At 42.6% G+C, this 15,960-nt stretch overlaps 1 protein-coding gene across 1 annotated transcript in view; it reads left to right on the top strand.

Moving 5' to 3' along the window:
• The window catches only part of Slc28a3 (solute carrier family 28 member 3), a 60,351-nt gene that overhangs the window by 8,860 nt on the left and 35,531 nt on the right, over positions 1-15,960 (top strand). Inside the window, exon 2 of the mRNA XM_090329455.1 lies at positions 14,481-14,573. Within this exon, the coding sequence (XP_090185581.1) occupies positions 14,481-14,573 (93 nt within the window). The remainder of the gene's footprint in view (positions 1-14,480; positions 14,574-15,960) is intronic.

Below are 15,960 nucleotides of genomic sequence, written 5' to 3' on the forward strand. Positions count from 1 at the left end.
AGGAGGAGGAGGAGAGGGAAAGAAGAAAAAGAATGGTGTTTTAATTCTATTTATTCAAAGCTTTGTTTTCATTTTTTTGTCTTCTGAGAGCTAAAACATTTTAATATAAAGCAGGACACACTGATCCAATGGAAATTTATTGAGCTCTGACATTGCACTGGGCATTTATTCTACATGGAGCTGGAAACAGAGCTACTGTTTGCTTTAAGTCTGATCAAACAATGAAAACCTCACAACACAGCATGTGAAAAGTGCTGTTCAACAGCCTAGAAGGTGACTTCACCTAATCTGGGCTCATTTTTAAATATGCCAGCTTTCATTTTTAATAAGTTATATTAAGCAACTACTCTATGTGAGACAGAAATACTCAGCTGAGCCCCAAGCATGTAAATTGCCTGAGCCCTGAGCTGTCCCTGAGCTCTTCAGCTCAAGGCTACCCTGCCCTATCCCTGGAACCACAGTCCCACTTCCCATTTTCTAGTGATTAATTGTAGATAAAAGTCTCTCGTTCTTTAGTGCACAGACTGACTTTGAACCTCAATCCTCTAATCTCAGCCTCCTAAATAGCTAGGATTATAGTCATGAGCCACAGTGCCAGACTGAGATAAGTTTTTCTGATGTTCCACAAGATGTTTTCAGACTACAAAAATCTGGTCCCAAGAATCCAGAATCATTGATCAGTTTAGGTTTAAAGTTGAAATTTGGAAGCCAGGTAAGCGCCAGTGACTCACACCTGTAATCCTAGTTACTCAGGAGGCTGACAGCTAAGGTTTTCAGTGCTAGTCTTGAGTAGAAAAAGCTCAGGGCCAGCAACTAGGTTCTAAGTTCAAGCCCCAGGACTGGCACAAAAAAAGAAAACAGAAAAAGGGGTGAGTTTGGGTATTCCATGGACTCAAGAATATTCTGATATAAATTAGCCTGCCAGATTGTAAAGAGTTAGAACTAAAGTAATGGTACAAATTCCTTCACAAAGCAGAATGTGAAAGCAGCCCTTGATAGAGGGCTAGCTCTTCACACCCTATAGGCTAAGGCTGTCAAGGCTGCTCTCGCCTGGACTGGCAGTTCCCTCACTCCCCCATGAACTTTGCTGTTTCTTTCATGGGGACACTGAGGCTTGAATTCAGATCCTAAGCACTGTTCCTTTGCTTGTTCACTCAAGGTGGTGCTCTACCAGTTGAGCTGCATCTCCACTTCTGGTTTTTGGATGGTTAATTGAAGATAAGAGTCTCATACATTTTCCTGTCATGGCTGTCTTAACCTGAGATTCCCAGATCCTGAATAGCTAGGACCACAGAGATGAGCCACCCACAGCTCAGAGTCCTACTGACTTTGGGTACTGTGAAGCACAGTTGTCCACTGATGCGTGGACAACTTGCTTTTATCTTATCACTGGACAATGTTGCCTGTTTTGAAAGAACTTTGATGCTTCTAATTAAAGTTACCAGGCCCTGGCATTTCTCATCCACCAGAGTCCATTGGATCAGGAACATTGACAAAGAAATAGGGATCATTGGTTTCACAGGTGCCACCAGGACGCTCGAGAGGAGAAAGTTGCTTCAGGAAGGCCCTGACCCATAAAGATAGAGCGTTGGAGCATAAGTCTAGGGACAGAGTGAGTTGGGTCCAACCAGGAGGGGGTAGAGAGACAGAGATGCCAAGAGAGACATTTCTGAGAGCCAGCAAATACCAAACTTCCTGTTGGCCCATATCTCCACTTCCTGATTCCCCTGAAAAGCACAAAGCCTTTCTGTCTGATTCAGAGAAGAGGAAGACTGACACTGTCCAGGTGGGAGCAGGAGTGGCGGCTCCAGTGTCCCGTCCGAGCACTGGTTGTGCTGTGTGTGTACAGCCTGACTGCAGATAGCAATCTGCCATTTGACAGAAAACAGGAGTGGGTCAGCTGCGTGGGTAGCACTGTCCCAGCCGAGAAGTCTAAAAGCCACAGTTTTGCTGTGATGTGGGCAAATCATCAATTCCTTGGGTAGAGCTGAGATTTCAGAGTTAGACAGCCTGGATCTGCCAGGTCTACCATCCACACAAATTCTCTAACTTCCCCCTGTTTCTTTTCTTTCCTTTCTTTTTTTTTTCTGTCTGAGACAGGAACTGGAGCTGAGTACATGATGTTTTTATTCATTGGCCTGGCGCTCTACCCAGTGAGCCAGGCCTCCGATCCCCTCTCTGCTTCTTTCTTCATCCCCAAATAAGTAAGCTAACACCTCACATCATAGGACTCTCGGGAAATCAGTGTAATTCTCTAGCATCCGGCCAGATACTAGTTTGGCATAAACGAAGTCAAATTGGAGATCCTGGTAGGAAATCTCTCCTCTCCCAGGAAATATTGGAATCACTGGAAGCCTCTGGAAGCTGCCATGTGCCTCTCTGAACTGCTATCATGTCAGGAGACTGTGAACTCTTCAGTCCTGGCAGGAAACCCACCAGACAGAATGCGAGTGGCCCCACTGTTGCTATCTTATCTTTCTCCACAAGTTTGGGGGTCACAGAAATACATTTCCTGCTAAAAAATGCATTTCTTAAAAGTCTGTATGCTGTAAACTTATTCCATGTGTTTCTAACCAATTTCCAGCTATTTAATCAGTATCCTTTTGGAAGAAGTATTTGATAGCCAAGTCAACTTTTTTGTTTTTAATTCCCATAGTATAGCCTTTTAAACTTCCTATAGTATAGCCAGACACCGGTGGCACGTGCCTGTAATCCTAATGACTCAGGAAGCTGAGATCTGAGGATCTTGGTTCAAAGCCAACCCCAGGCAGGGAAGTCTGTAAGACTCTTATTCCGATTAATTAGCCACCCCCCCCCCAAAAAAAAGAAGCAAGAAGTGGGGCTGTGGCTCAAGTGGTAGAGCATTAGAGTTAGGCAAAAAAGATCAAGGACAGTGCCTAAGTCCTGAGTTCAAGTCCCTAAACCAGCACACGCGGGCGCATACACACACACACACACACACACACACACACACACCAAATACCAGATTTCCTGTTGACCCATATCTCCATATGCAGGAAGATTCCAAATTATGATATCTAAGTAAGCCAACAGTTACAGAGGAAAACAAGATTTCTAGACCTGAGAGAAAGGGATGTTTGAAGTCACACTTACCTGATAAAGATGTTACTAGTGTTAACCAATTCCTCTTAATGACACCTTTATCTCTTCTTTTGTTCTTTTCTTGGTTCTGCCTTATTCCAACAGTAGGTGTTAGTAAAGAATTAAGAACTGAAACTCTAGCAGGGAATGGTGGTACACGTCTGTAACCCCAGCACTCAGGAGGCTGAAACACAAGGATAGCAAGCTCAAGGCCAACCTAGGCTTGAATTTTTTAAGACTGTATCTCAAAACACCCTAGAAACTCAGAAGCCATATTTCTCTACCAGTTTTAGAAATAAATCATTTGTGTCCTGTCTGACCAAATGTTTTATGGACAGGTGATGCTACTTATATCTTAGTAGCTTTTTAGTTAAGTCATAAATGGCATGTGGTAAGCTTAAACTTGGGCTTGCAAGAGTTCTTCTACTCTAAAGCAAAAAAAGGGGAGTTTCACCATTGGTCCAGGGAGAAGGTACTTTCATGAAGTTACTTTGCAGTTTGAACTTTGGTCTCCTCATACAGACTCAGGACTTTGCCTGTTAAATTCAAGTGACAGAAGCAAATGAGAATAAACCTTCAGGTTGACAAATTCAAAGGGATTATACCCCTTGTTGATTTTTCTCTCACCTTTGAGAACACAGTTTGTTGGTAAGAGCATTTCCTATTCCCAGAGACTAAATAGATTATATATATTTTTGGACAGCTTTTCCTCCAAACTCTCTGACAGCAGGGCCCATGTGAACCACACCCAGAATCCAGTACACCATGGGGGAGCACAGAGTAAATATTTGCTCAAGGAATGAATGGGAAAGGCCTGAGAGGGAGCACGGAGGCATTCACTGTTCATAACACCCAGAGTTGCAAAGAAAAGACTTCTAAAGCATAGGCAAGAGAAGAAGCAGTCTGGATGGCAGAAGGAAATACCAATGTGTGATATCACTGAAGTAGGGGTTACAGGGAGAGGAGAGAGAGGGAGACAGAGACAGAGAGACAGACAGAGACAGAGAGAGAGAGACAGAGAGAGATAGAGAGACAGAGAGAGAGATAGAGAGATAGAGAGAGACAGAGACAGAGAGAGGTTTGAACTCTCGGGGCATTGAACTCAGTTTTTATTCAGCATTTATTGCTGATGATGGCACTCTACCTACCACTTGAGCCACGCCTCCAGTCTGGCATTTTGCTGGCTAATTCAAGATAGAGACCCATAGGCCTTTCTGCTCAGCCTGGTTTTTTGTTCTGTTTTTGTTTTTCTTAGCCAACTTATTTATTATTTTTAGTTTTAAAGAAATTTTTAGCATTGATTTTTACATCATATTTCAAATGTCATGTTTAACAGGCAAGTGTTCAAGGTCAGCGTGGTTTTGAACAGTGTTCTTCCAGGTGTCAGCCTCCTGAGTTGTTAGATGTATTTTAAAGAGGGAGTATTTTAGAGAGGGAGTATTTTAAAGAGGGAGTATTTTAAAGAGGAAGTGGCCTGCAAACATGATGAAAACCAGACTTAGGGACAAGGAAACCATGGGCAAGAGCAATGCCATTGCAGTAGTGGTAGGGGAAGCCAAATCAGAATGAATTGAAGTACATGAAAGGAAAATAAATAAATAAATGAAAAAAAAGAAATATATGAAAGGCAAGAATGAGAAATGGGAGGATTTGAGGGCAGGGTAATAATAATAAAGGAAAGAAACTTGGAGTAAGTACAGAGAGATCAGTTTCATTTTGTTTGGTTTTCTTTTCTTTTCTTTTTGGGGTTTTTTTTTTTTTTTTGGCCAGTCATGGGGACTGAACTCAGGACCTGAGCACTGTCCTTGAGCTGTGCCACTTGAGCCACACCACCACTTCTGGCTTTTCTATGGATGTGGTACCAAGGAATCAAACCCAGGTCTTTGTGCATGCTAGGCAAGCACTCTACCACTAGGCCAAACTCCTGGCCCCTTCATTTGGTTTTCTCCAGTGTGTAAACAAGGTTATCTATGAATTCTTGGTGTCAGGGAAATAAAAAATGACAACCATAGAAATAGTAAAGAGTCAACAGAGGAGGCTGAGATCATTTTGCGCTGTATAGCAAAATACCAGAAAAAAAAATATTTTTCACAGTTGTAAAGGGTAGGAAAGGCTGCTGCCTTGTCACCAGCTTGTGACAAGGGCCATCTTGTTTCCTGTCATTAGCATAAAGAGAGCAAGTGGACTAAACTCACTTTTATAAGAAGTGAATTCTTTTAAGATATATATATATATATATACATATATGTATATGACTTTGTTTATGCTGGAACTCAAAGCCCATTCTTCTGATTAATAAAAAAAAAAGTCTTTCTGAATAACAACTTGAATCCATTCATCATGGCAGATCTCAGCCCCCTATCTGTAATCACCTCCTAAAGATCTTTTCTTTCTCGTCGATTGCATTGGAGATTAAGTTTCTCTGAAAGCCACATTCAAGTCATAACAGAAAAGTTAACCAATATCTTGTGGGAAAACTCTGCAGGCTGTCGGGGGCACAGAGGGCCAGACTTTACCCAAGCTCTTGAGGCATCTCCACTTTCTCCTTCCATGCTTCACTGTGGATGTTCTCATGAGATCTCTTCCTCTCTTCACACGCAGTCTCAGGCTGAAAGTACACACTATCCAGCACAGAATGCTAATCACAAACACAAGCTCTTTCTTTATGGAGCAGCAGAATTAGATAGAATTAGACAGCTAATCCTGACAGGCTACGACATGGTCAAGTACTAGCCTTGAAGGGGAAACACAACAACAGCAGCAGCTCAGGGGAAACATCCAGACTTGAGTTCAAGCCCCAGGACTGGCACAAAAAGAAAAAAAGTGAAAAGAAATTGAACTGAGACCACTTGATCTTATGCCAGGTATTGTTGATGATGTTGTATAAAGACAGACATGACTGTCTGTTACCACAGTGGGCAGACTTTTATTGAGTGATAAACTATTCCATGGGGAAGAGGACCCAGCATAAGCTGTTCCCAACTGTGTGTGCCCCGGATGTGCCTTTTGAAGGAAGAATGAGGAAAGCAGAGGGCCAAGAGTTCAGGCCAGCAGAGGTGTGCAAGTTGCACAAAGAGATGGGAGGCTGGCGCACATGAAACCCACTGCATTTGCTAACTGGCTCTTATGAGAGTTAGGCTTCTACCCTTTCTGGAAGACTGGGGAAAGAAACAGTTAACTTCTTGAAGGTTTTCATTTCAAAGAGTCTTTGAGATAGTGAGAAGTGGCAGTAGTCTTTCATCTCAAAGGAACAGAGGAGCTGGTGGCTCACTTCTGTTGTCCTAGCTACTCAGGAAGCTGAGATCTGAGGATCACATTGGGTTCAATGCCAGCCCGGGCACAAAAGTCTGTGAGACTCTTGCCTCCAATTAACCACCAGAAAACTGGAAGTGGAGGTGTGGCGCAAAGGAGAGGAGTGGCAGCCTTTAGTAGAAAGAGCTCATAGATAGCACCCAGGCCCTGAGTGTAAGCCCCATGACCAGAAAAGAAAAGGGGTGGGGACAGACAGAGAAACAACTTCCAACGGTAAGCTTTCTCAAGTCATAGCTCTTAGGGTTCAGCTGTCTGTCTGCCTTTCTCAAGGCTTAAGTTGGAACAAGATTTAGTAAATTCTCCAGGCCATACTGAGTTTTCTCAGTCAAGTATTTGACAGAGATCTGGAGTCATTCTAGCAGGAAAGACTTGATTTTAGAAACTATGCTAGTGTTCATTCAACTTTCTTATCCTTGAAGGGAAATGGAAAGACACTTGTACTAAATCCCATTTTTATAGGCCAGACAAAGGCCCAATGTGAGATGAGGTCTTAGAAGTGTCTAACTAGAGTCTGGTCAAGGAAAGTTATTGTCATTGACCACTTTCACATATGTACAGGCCATCCTACTGCACACGTGTGCACACACATACACGCACACATGCATACTGATGTGCATGCACACACATAACTTATGTGACATTACCCTAGTCAATTCAATTCAGCTCTATGGAGTTTCTTTTAGGTTTCCTTTCACAAGAATAGCTGATGGTCAGCCTTTTCTTATAGGTTACCTGTGCAGGTTCTTTTTAATCTTTGCATCATGAAAGAGACATAAGAACTATTTATTCCCATTTTCTTCAGCGGGAAATATTCTTGTTATTCTTGGTTTCATTTCAATGTGGGGGGCCATACCCTTTTGACAACACAAAATGAATAGAACATTTTGGTGGGGCTGGGCGTTTGGCCTAGTGGTAGGGTGCTTGCCTAGCATGCACGAAGATCTGGGTTCAATTTCTTGGTACCACATACCTAGAAAAAAAAGCTGGAAATGGTGCTGTTGCTCAAGTAATAGAGTTCTAGCCTTGAGAAAGCCCAAGGACAGTGTTTAGCCCCTGAGTTCAAGCCCCAGGACTGACCAAAAAAATATTTGGCTTAAAAAAAAAAGAAGCCAGGTGTGGTGACTGACACTTGTAATCCTAGCTACTCAGGAGGCTGAGATCTGAGGATCAAGATTCAAAGCCAGCCTGGCACAAAAGGACCGACTCTTATGTCCAATTAACCTCTAGAAAATGGGAAGTGGGGCTTGGCTCAAGGGTAGGGTGGTAGCCTTGAGCTGAAGAGCTAAAGGGACAGCACCCAGGCAGAGTTCAAGCCCCATGACCAACCAAAAAAAAAATAGCTTATGTCCCCCTCAGAATGGAGAAAATTAACATCAATTCAAAAATATGTAAGCTGTTGTCGATGGCTTTCACCTGTAATTTTAGCTACTCAGAAGGCTGAGATATGAGGATGATTCAGAGCCAGCAAGCAGAAAGTCCACGAGTCCATCACAAAGCTGGAAGTGAAGCTGTGGCTCAAATGGTAGAGTGCCAGCCTTGAGAGAAAAAGCTGAAGGATCGCACTCAGACCCTGAGAGCTCTAATACCAGCACCAAACAAAAGTAACAACTAAACAACATTTAATGTACTTTTAGCGCTGTAAAGGATCCTTAGTCACTTTCTAAGGCCTTGTGTCATGTGTCTCTTTGGTCTCTTGCATCAGATGGCTCATTGAGAAATCTCACTTTCTTTGGATTTGAATTAGATACAACATTTGTGGCAAGACATCTTGCAGATAGATGATGGTGTGTGTTTAATGACGGCCCCATCACAGGAAGCATCTAATGCTAGTTTACTCTCACTACTGGGAAATCTCTCCAGGAAAAGGGTGCTGCTTTCTCCTTTGATTAATGAGGAATCTGAGCAGTGACTGCAGTCTATATGATGCAGGCCCTCAGCACAATTTTCTCTCTCGTGTTAGCACCCTTCCATGACCCTGTCCTGAATTAGCTATTAGTTTGGGATTACATAAGAATGGTTTTCTTTCTTCAATACTAACTTGGATTCTTTTGAAAGGAATAGATTTATAGACTTTCCCATTCCTTCTTTGCTAAAACAAAATGCTAAAGGTGGAGTGGCCTAAAATATAGACATTTATTTCTGTGTTCAAGAAGTCCAAGTTCAAGGTGCCAACAAAGGAGGTTTCATTCTGAGGCCTGACAGACAGAGAGACAGATGGACAAACATAGAAATTCATTTTTATGGGACCACTGAATCACATAGATAAAGATTCATCTTATGGCCTCATTTAACCTCATTTAAATTGATTTTTATTTGTTTGACCTGTTAAATTTCATTTATCCCTATAAAGCCTTTTCTCTAAAGACAATCATTTTGGGGCCTGAAGTTTCAACAAAACATTAACTTTAGGGGGATGTAATTTTTAGTTTATAATGTGGACTAGCATTCTCTTTTAATTAATATTTTGATAATCAATTACTAGCATCATTTGTTTCTTCTAGTGTTTTATTATAGGAATTCTCAGAATACAGAAAAATTGATTTCCTGATAAACACCCATACACCCATCCCCTGCATTCTGTAATTAATATTTTACTAGACTAAATTTATCACCTATTTTCTCATTTATGCTGCACTCGAATCAACTATCAACCCAGCATCTGTTGTTGTTATAGGTTTGTTGTTGTTTTACTCAGGCCAAGTTGCAGACATTAGTCATGCTTTACGCATTTGTTTATTTTGGATCTCAATTTGTCTCAAATTTAGCCAATGATGGCACAGTGCTTTTGAGTGTGTATGGTGGGGGGAGGGTCCCTCAGGTTTGAACTCAGAGTTTAGGTACTGTTCCTGAGTTGGATTTTTTTTGTTGTTGTTTGTTTGCTCAAGGCTCGTCCTTTACTCCTGGAGCCACAGTTCCATTTCCATTTTGTTTTGTACTGGAGTTTAATTGGAGATAAAAGTCTCAAGGACTTTTCCTGTCTGGCAGGCTATGAAACACGATCCTCAGATCTCAGCCTCCTGAATAGCTGGCGTTACAGGCATGAGCCACGCACATCCAGCTTCTGTACAGGGTATTTTGAGATAGGGTCTCCTTAAAGCACAGGCCCATACCTACATCTCAATTTTTCTGTCTGTTCATTCGTGCTGTAGCTAAGATGACATGACACTACAGCCAGCTCTTCCACTGAGATGAATTCTGAGAACTCCGTTGCCAGGATGGAACTGGAAACAGCATCCTCCTGATCACGGCCTAGTAACTGGGATTACAGATGTCAGCTACTTTTCCTTGGCATTTGAGAACTTTCAGACTAGGATTACATTTATTTATTAGATATGATCACCCCAGAGAATATATGATACAAATCATTAAAATATATAAAGTTGAGGTTATGATTTAGTGCCCTAATACTTGCTTCCATTGTTATTACCATTGTTATTACCAGTTGTATTTGCATGTTCCACTTCCAGAGCCAGGAAATAGCCTGGGGTTTGGAGTTGTTGGCAGGCTGGTGTCATGGTGCCACCTAGTGGACACTGTTAGCAGCAACCATAATGGAGACCTCCAGAATGATGTAGAAAGCTATGCCTTCCTCCTTTTCCTCCTCTTCTTCTTCTTCCTCCTCCTCTTGCTCCTGCTCCTCCTCCTCCTCCTCCTCCTTTCTTCATGTGTCTGTGCCCTCACTGGGGCTTGGATTTAGGATCTGGGTGCTGTCCCTGGGTGCTCTATCACTTGAGTCACAGTTCCACTCCAGCTTTTTAGTGATTAAGCATAAGAATCTCACATAGCTGGGTGCAGTGGCTCAGACCTGTAACCCCAGCTATTCAGGAGGCTGAGATCTGAGGATCGTGGTTCAAAGCCACCCTAGGCACTAAAGTCTGTGAGACTCTTATCTCCAATTAACCAGAAGTGGCGCTGTGACTCAAGAGGTAGGGTGGTAGCCTTGAGCTGAAGAGCTCAGGGACAATGCCCAGGCCCAGAGTTCAAGTCCCATGACCACCACCACCAACAACAAAAAGAATAAGAATCTCACAGACTTTTCTGCCTTAGCTGGCTTTGAACTATAGTCCTCAGATCTCAGTTTCCTGAGTAGCTAGGATTACAAGCATGACATACCAGAGCCCAATCTGATAGTTGCTTCTTTGGAACAGGATAGGTCTTCTGGACCACAGTTCAGCCTAGGTGGATTAAATTCATAACCACTGTGTTTTTCAGCTTTCTCAGCCCTCTAAGTCTGTCTCAACTTACATTGCTATTTGATAATATATCTGCACTCCAAGAAACAAAAAGATAAGGAAGATTGGCTACCTTTCTCTTTTTCTTTCTTTTCCTTCCCTTCAAGTGGAAATCTGATCATCTTTCTTCCATTGTCATAGGGCATAATATCTGTAATTGATTCTAGGTCCACAATCACTGGAGTTCAAAGTCAAACCTCATTAAATAGATCTGAATTACTATTACTCGTTTCTGCCTTCATTTCTCTGTTTCTCTTATTTGACTTCTTCCTCTAGTTGTTTCTTCAAGAAAGCTCATGGACACTGTGCATGTGTATGTATATTTTTGATCCATTTGTCTTGTGTGGGCCTCTCATAAGGCCATCAGGGGCCTATATCCTCAGAAATATTTAAAGTACTGCTATTTCTCAGAATGTGCTTCATTGAGTGCATCTAAGAATTTCTTCAACAGAAATGTACAGAACTCTGTAAATAGGATAAAAAGAAGGAAAAGAAAAAGAAACTGAGAGAGGGAGGCAGGCAGGCAAGTAAGGAAAGAAGGCAGGAGGGAGGAAAGGAAGGAGAGGATGGAAAGAATAAGAGGAAAGACAGAAGCTAGAGCCAGGCACTGGTGGCTACTCAGGAGGCTGAGATCTGAGGATTACTGTCAAAGCCAGCCTGAGGTAGAAAGTCTATGAGATTCTTATCTCCAATCAACCACTCAAAAACAGGAAGTGGTGCTGTGGCTCAAGTGGTAGATCATTAGCCTTGAACTGAAAAGCTCAAGGACTGTGCCAGGCCCCGAGTCCAATCCCCAGTATCAAAAGAAAAGAAAAGGGATAGAGAGGAAAGAAAGAAAGAAAGAAAGAAAGAAAGAAAGAAAGAAAGAGAGAAAGAAAGAAAGAAAGAAAGAAAGAAAGAAAGAAAGGAAGGAAGGAAAGAAAGAAAGAAAGAAAGGAAGAAAGGAAAAGAAAAGAAAGAGGGAGGAAGGGAGAGAAGGAGAGAAGGGAATGAGGGAAAAGGAAAAAAAAACAGAGAAAGGGTGTGTATCATGTATTATTAAGTTTCAGTTAATTTATCTGTAAAATGAAGATGTAACCTATATCATAGTCCTCTTCCAGGGATCTAATACCAAGCCTTATAAAGGATTTAATATAAGGTCTTATGTCTATTAAACACTATATCATCCAGGCAAAAAAAAAAAGGGCAAATAAAATACCATATGAGCAGGGAGAAGTAGTTTCATCTCTTCTCAAATCAGGAGGTGGGTATTTCAGAGCTGACTTAGCACGCGGTTCAACGTTTTGAGCCCCATCCTCTTACCATTCTGGTGCCACTAGGGTGATGGCCTTGATACTTACAGCTTGGACAGAACCATCCACTCACCAGAAAAACCCAGGGAGTGGACAGGAGGGACCGGGAGAGGCTGCCAGCCATTCCACAGAGAGCAGAACTTCCTGAGCTGTCTCACTGGGGTGGCCTCCCATGATCCTAGACTCTGTATTGGCTAAGGGGGTGCTGCCACTGGAAGGGGCATTGAGGTTAGTAATCCCCAGCAATCAGGAAGTTACAGCATGATTTAGAAAGCAAATGAGAGGAAACACATACGGTCTAAGGTCCTTCTGTAGTCACCTAGAAACCCAGCAAGAGCAAGATCCAACCAACCCCAGGAACACTGAGCAAGGACGGCTTGTCACAGAAAGGGGGCTCAGTCTACATCCACCACCCGGTGGCACAAGCTAAGTAGAGAGATGACACAGAGCTGGGCACCCCACTTCCTCGACTTCTCCACACGTACCGCGTGTCAATGTCTGCTTGACAGCACTCAGTCATCTCAAGTACTAAATCGGTGGAAAGAAAAAGTGGGCTCTGAAAGAATTAGCAACCCTCATGATAGCCCCATGACTTCATTTTAAAAGAAACAGGGAAAAAAATAAATAAATAAAAAGGACCCATCCGAGTTCCACTAGCAAATCTCAGTCCTGCCACCTGGTGGCAGTGTCAACCAGCAGCAAATAGCAGAAGCCTCTAACCAAGCTAGAAAAATGACAGGATTGGGGGGCTGGAGGGGGGAGGGGGGACCAGGAGGCGGGGTCTGTAAGCACACAGGGCTAAGAAAGTGCCCCAGGATTGAAGCTTAGAAATATATCACCTGCTGTCACCTGTGGAACTGGGGACCCAAGAACTGGCTCTTCAGTGACTCGTGTCCCTTATTTCCAGCCATTATTGTTCCTGTCTGTTATTTTACTATTTATTTATTTATTTAGTTAGTTAGTTAATTAGTTACTATTTGTGTGTGTATGCATGTCAGGGGGCGGTGTGCCAGTACTGGGGTTTGAACTCGAGGTTGGCTGCTGTCCCTTCATGTTCTTGTTCAAGGCTGGTATTCTACCATTTGAGCCACAGCTCCACTCCTAGTTTTTGATGGTTAGTTGGAGATATTGGCTAACAGGGTTCCCTGGCTAGGCTGACCTCAAAGTGCTTCTCAGATCTCAACCTTCTGAGCAGCTAGGATTACAGGCATGAGCCACCAGTGCTCAACAATCTGTTTTCATTTCTAATTTTATATTAAGGAGAATTTAAGCATTCTGTAAAAATGAGTCTCTAAGTACCCATCCGTCTATTTCAAAAATTAACAACATTTTGTCATCTCCCAGGGCCTTTTAGCTTCTTTTCTGCTCAAGGCTAGCACGCTACAACTTGGGCCACAGCACCACTTCTGGCTTTTTTCGGTTTATGTGGTACTGAGGGATCAGGGCAAGCACTCTATCACTAAAGCTACATCCCTAGCCCTATACTCATACAATAATTTTTTTTTTTTTGCCAGTCCTGGGGCTTGAACTCATTCCTGGGGCCTGAGCACTGTCCTCGGGCTTTCTCAGGGCTAGCACTCTACCACTTGAGCTACAGCACCATTTCCAGCTTTTTTCTATGTATGTGGCACCAAGGAATTGGACCCGGGTCTTCATGCATGCTAGGCAAGCACTCTAACACTAAGCCAAACTCCCGGCCCTCATTCAATTATTTTTTAGGTTAGCTCTCCACCTGCTGAATAAAATAATGGTGTGAGCCACTTGCTTATAAGTATTGGGAATTAAAGAATTTTGTTGAACATCCAGTCAGAATCTTTTTTTAATTTTACTGTCAAGAGGAAGTACAGAGGGGTTACACTTACATCCATAAGGTCGTGAATGTATTTCTTGTCATACACTGTTACCCACTCCCAGGTTTTTCTCCCACGTTCCCTCCCCCAACCACCACCCTCCAAGTTGTAAAGTTCATCTCCATCATGCTGTCTTGTGAGTGTTGCTGTTTCATTGGTTCACCCTTTGTCCTTTGTCTCGCCATTTTGTTGTCTCCAACTAATCAACAAAAAGTTGGAAGTAGAGGTATGGCTCAAGTTGTATAGCACTAGCCTTGAGTGCAAAAGCTAAGGGACAGGACCCAGACGCTGAGTTCAAGCCCTAGTACCAGCACAAAAATAAACAATAACAAACTTACACGATGGGACAGAAAGGAGAGTGAATGAAACCTGATCACTGCTCCCTGCTTTTAAGAATGTTAGTAGGCCTTGAACAGGGCCTAGTCTTCCTTTCTTCAAGGTAGAACACAATTATCTTTCCTATGAAAGCAAAGTAAATATCACAAACAAAATAATAAAGGCACAAAAGCAAAGATCATCAGTGCTTTTCAAAAGCCCAGAATGAACCTACAGTTTTGTGACTCCAAGGCTCCATCTAAACACCTCTCTGTGACTTGTCTCATCCTTTAAGATTCCTCTAAGTATCACTCACTGAAGAACATCTGTGATTGGGCTTTGACATTTGTGTATTCTGCCCTATTTTTTCTCCTTAGGATGAAAGCATTCTTGAAAACCAGAATGTATCAGGAAACAATTCGATAAGAAGTAGAGCCGTGCCAAGCAACAAACAAGGAAACACCAAACAGGTAAGGGTGACGGGTGGATGGTTACCATGGTAATACTATGTGGCAGACAACTGCACCTGTCTGTGGAAGCAAAGTGTGATGTTACCTCAGCAAGCAGAGGATGAGTTAAATGGAGCTTCGAGTGTGTTAAACAATCAGGAAGAAATCATACTGCCCAACTAAATAGACTTTGTTTTTGTATTCCCAGATGGGAAACTCCATCTCAAGGAAACATGCATTGGCTTAGAGCGTGCACAAAAGCTCGCACCTATAAGTCCAGTTACACAGGAGAACCATGTGAACTTAGGAGAGCCTAACTGGCTAGATAATGTATTGAGACCCTTATCTCAAGAGGAGGGAGGGAGAGAGGGAGGAAGGAAAAACAGAGGGAGGGAAGGAGCAATTGGCTGAACAGAAAGTATCTGAATTTTCTAGTGAAAGATTCAAAAAAGAAATAGACTGTGTCTTGGTTCTAAACATACAGCCATCACACCCTAAAGTCTTTTATGGGCACCTTAGGTGCTAGTCTGGGGAGTTCTGCTTTATTTCATTTGTATAGTAAATTCTGTCTAGGTAGGATTTCTTTTAAGGAATTCTTTCTGCTGCATCAAAAGTAATTATTCTTGGGCCAGGAGTCTGGCATAGTGGTAAGAGTGTTTGCCTAGCATCCATGAAGAGCTGGGTTTGATTCCTTGGTACCACATATATAGGAAAAAAAGAAGCTGGAAGTGGTGCTGTGGCTCAAGTGGTAGAGTTTGGTCTAGTGGTAGAGTCCTTGCTTAGCATGCACGAAGACCCAGATTTGATTGTTTGGTACCACATTCACAGAAAAAAGCCAGAAGTGGTGCTGAGGCTCAAGTGGTAGAGCTCTAACCTTGAGAAAGCTCAAGGACAGTGCTCAGGCCCTGAGCCCAAGCCCAGGACTGACAAAAAAAGAAACCTAATTCTGATTCTTTTAACCATTTTATTGTTTTGTGTATTTTCTTGTGATAAAAGAATAACTCTTTAAAAGTAGAACTTTTGTGCCAGGTTTTAGTGGCTGATACATATAATCCTAGCTACTCTGTGATCTGAGGATGACAGTTCAGTCAGCCAGGCAAGATAGTTGGTGAGACTTTGATCTCCATAATCTATTCAGAAAAAGCCAGACCTGGTGCTGTGGCTCAAGTATAGAGTACTAGTCTTGATCCAGAGAAGAAGCTCAAGGGCAGCACCCAGACCCTGAGTTTAAGCTCCAGAACCAGTACACAACACACACACACACACACACACACACACACACACACACACACAGAGGGCTGGAGGCATCACTCAAAATACTGTGCCTGCCTGGCAAGCAGGCCCCATGTTCAAACCCTAGTACTATTTATAGAAAAGAATCAATAAAATCTATTTATGTCCACATTAA

This window comes from Megascapheus bottae, chromosome 3 (assembly GCF_031878675.1).
Source record: "Megascapheus bottae isolate mThoBot1 chromosome 3, mThoBot2.hap1, whole genome shotgun sequence".
NCBI classification, from domain to species: domain Eukaryota; kingdom Metazoa; phylum Chordata; class Mammalia; order Rodentia; family Geomyidae; genus Megascapheus; species Megascapheus bottae.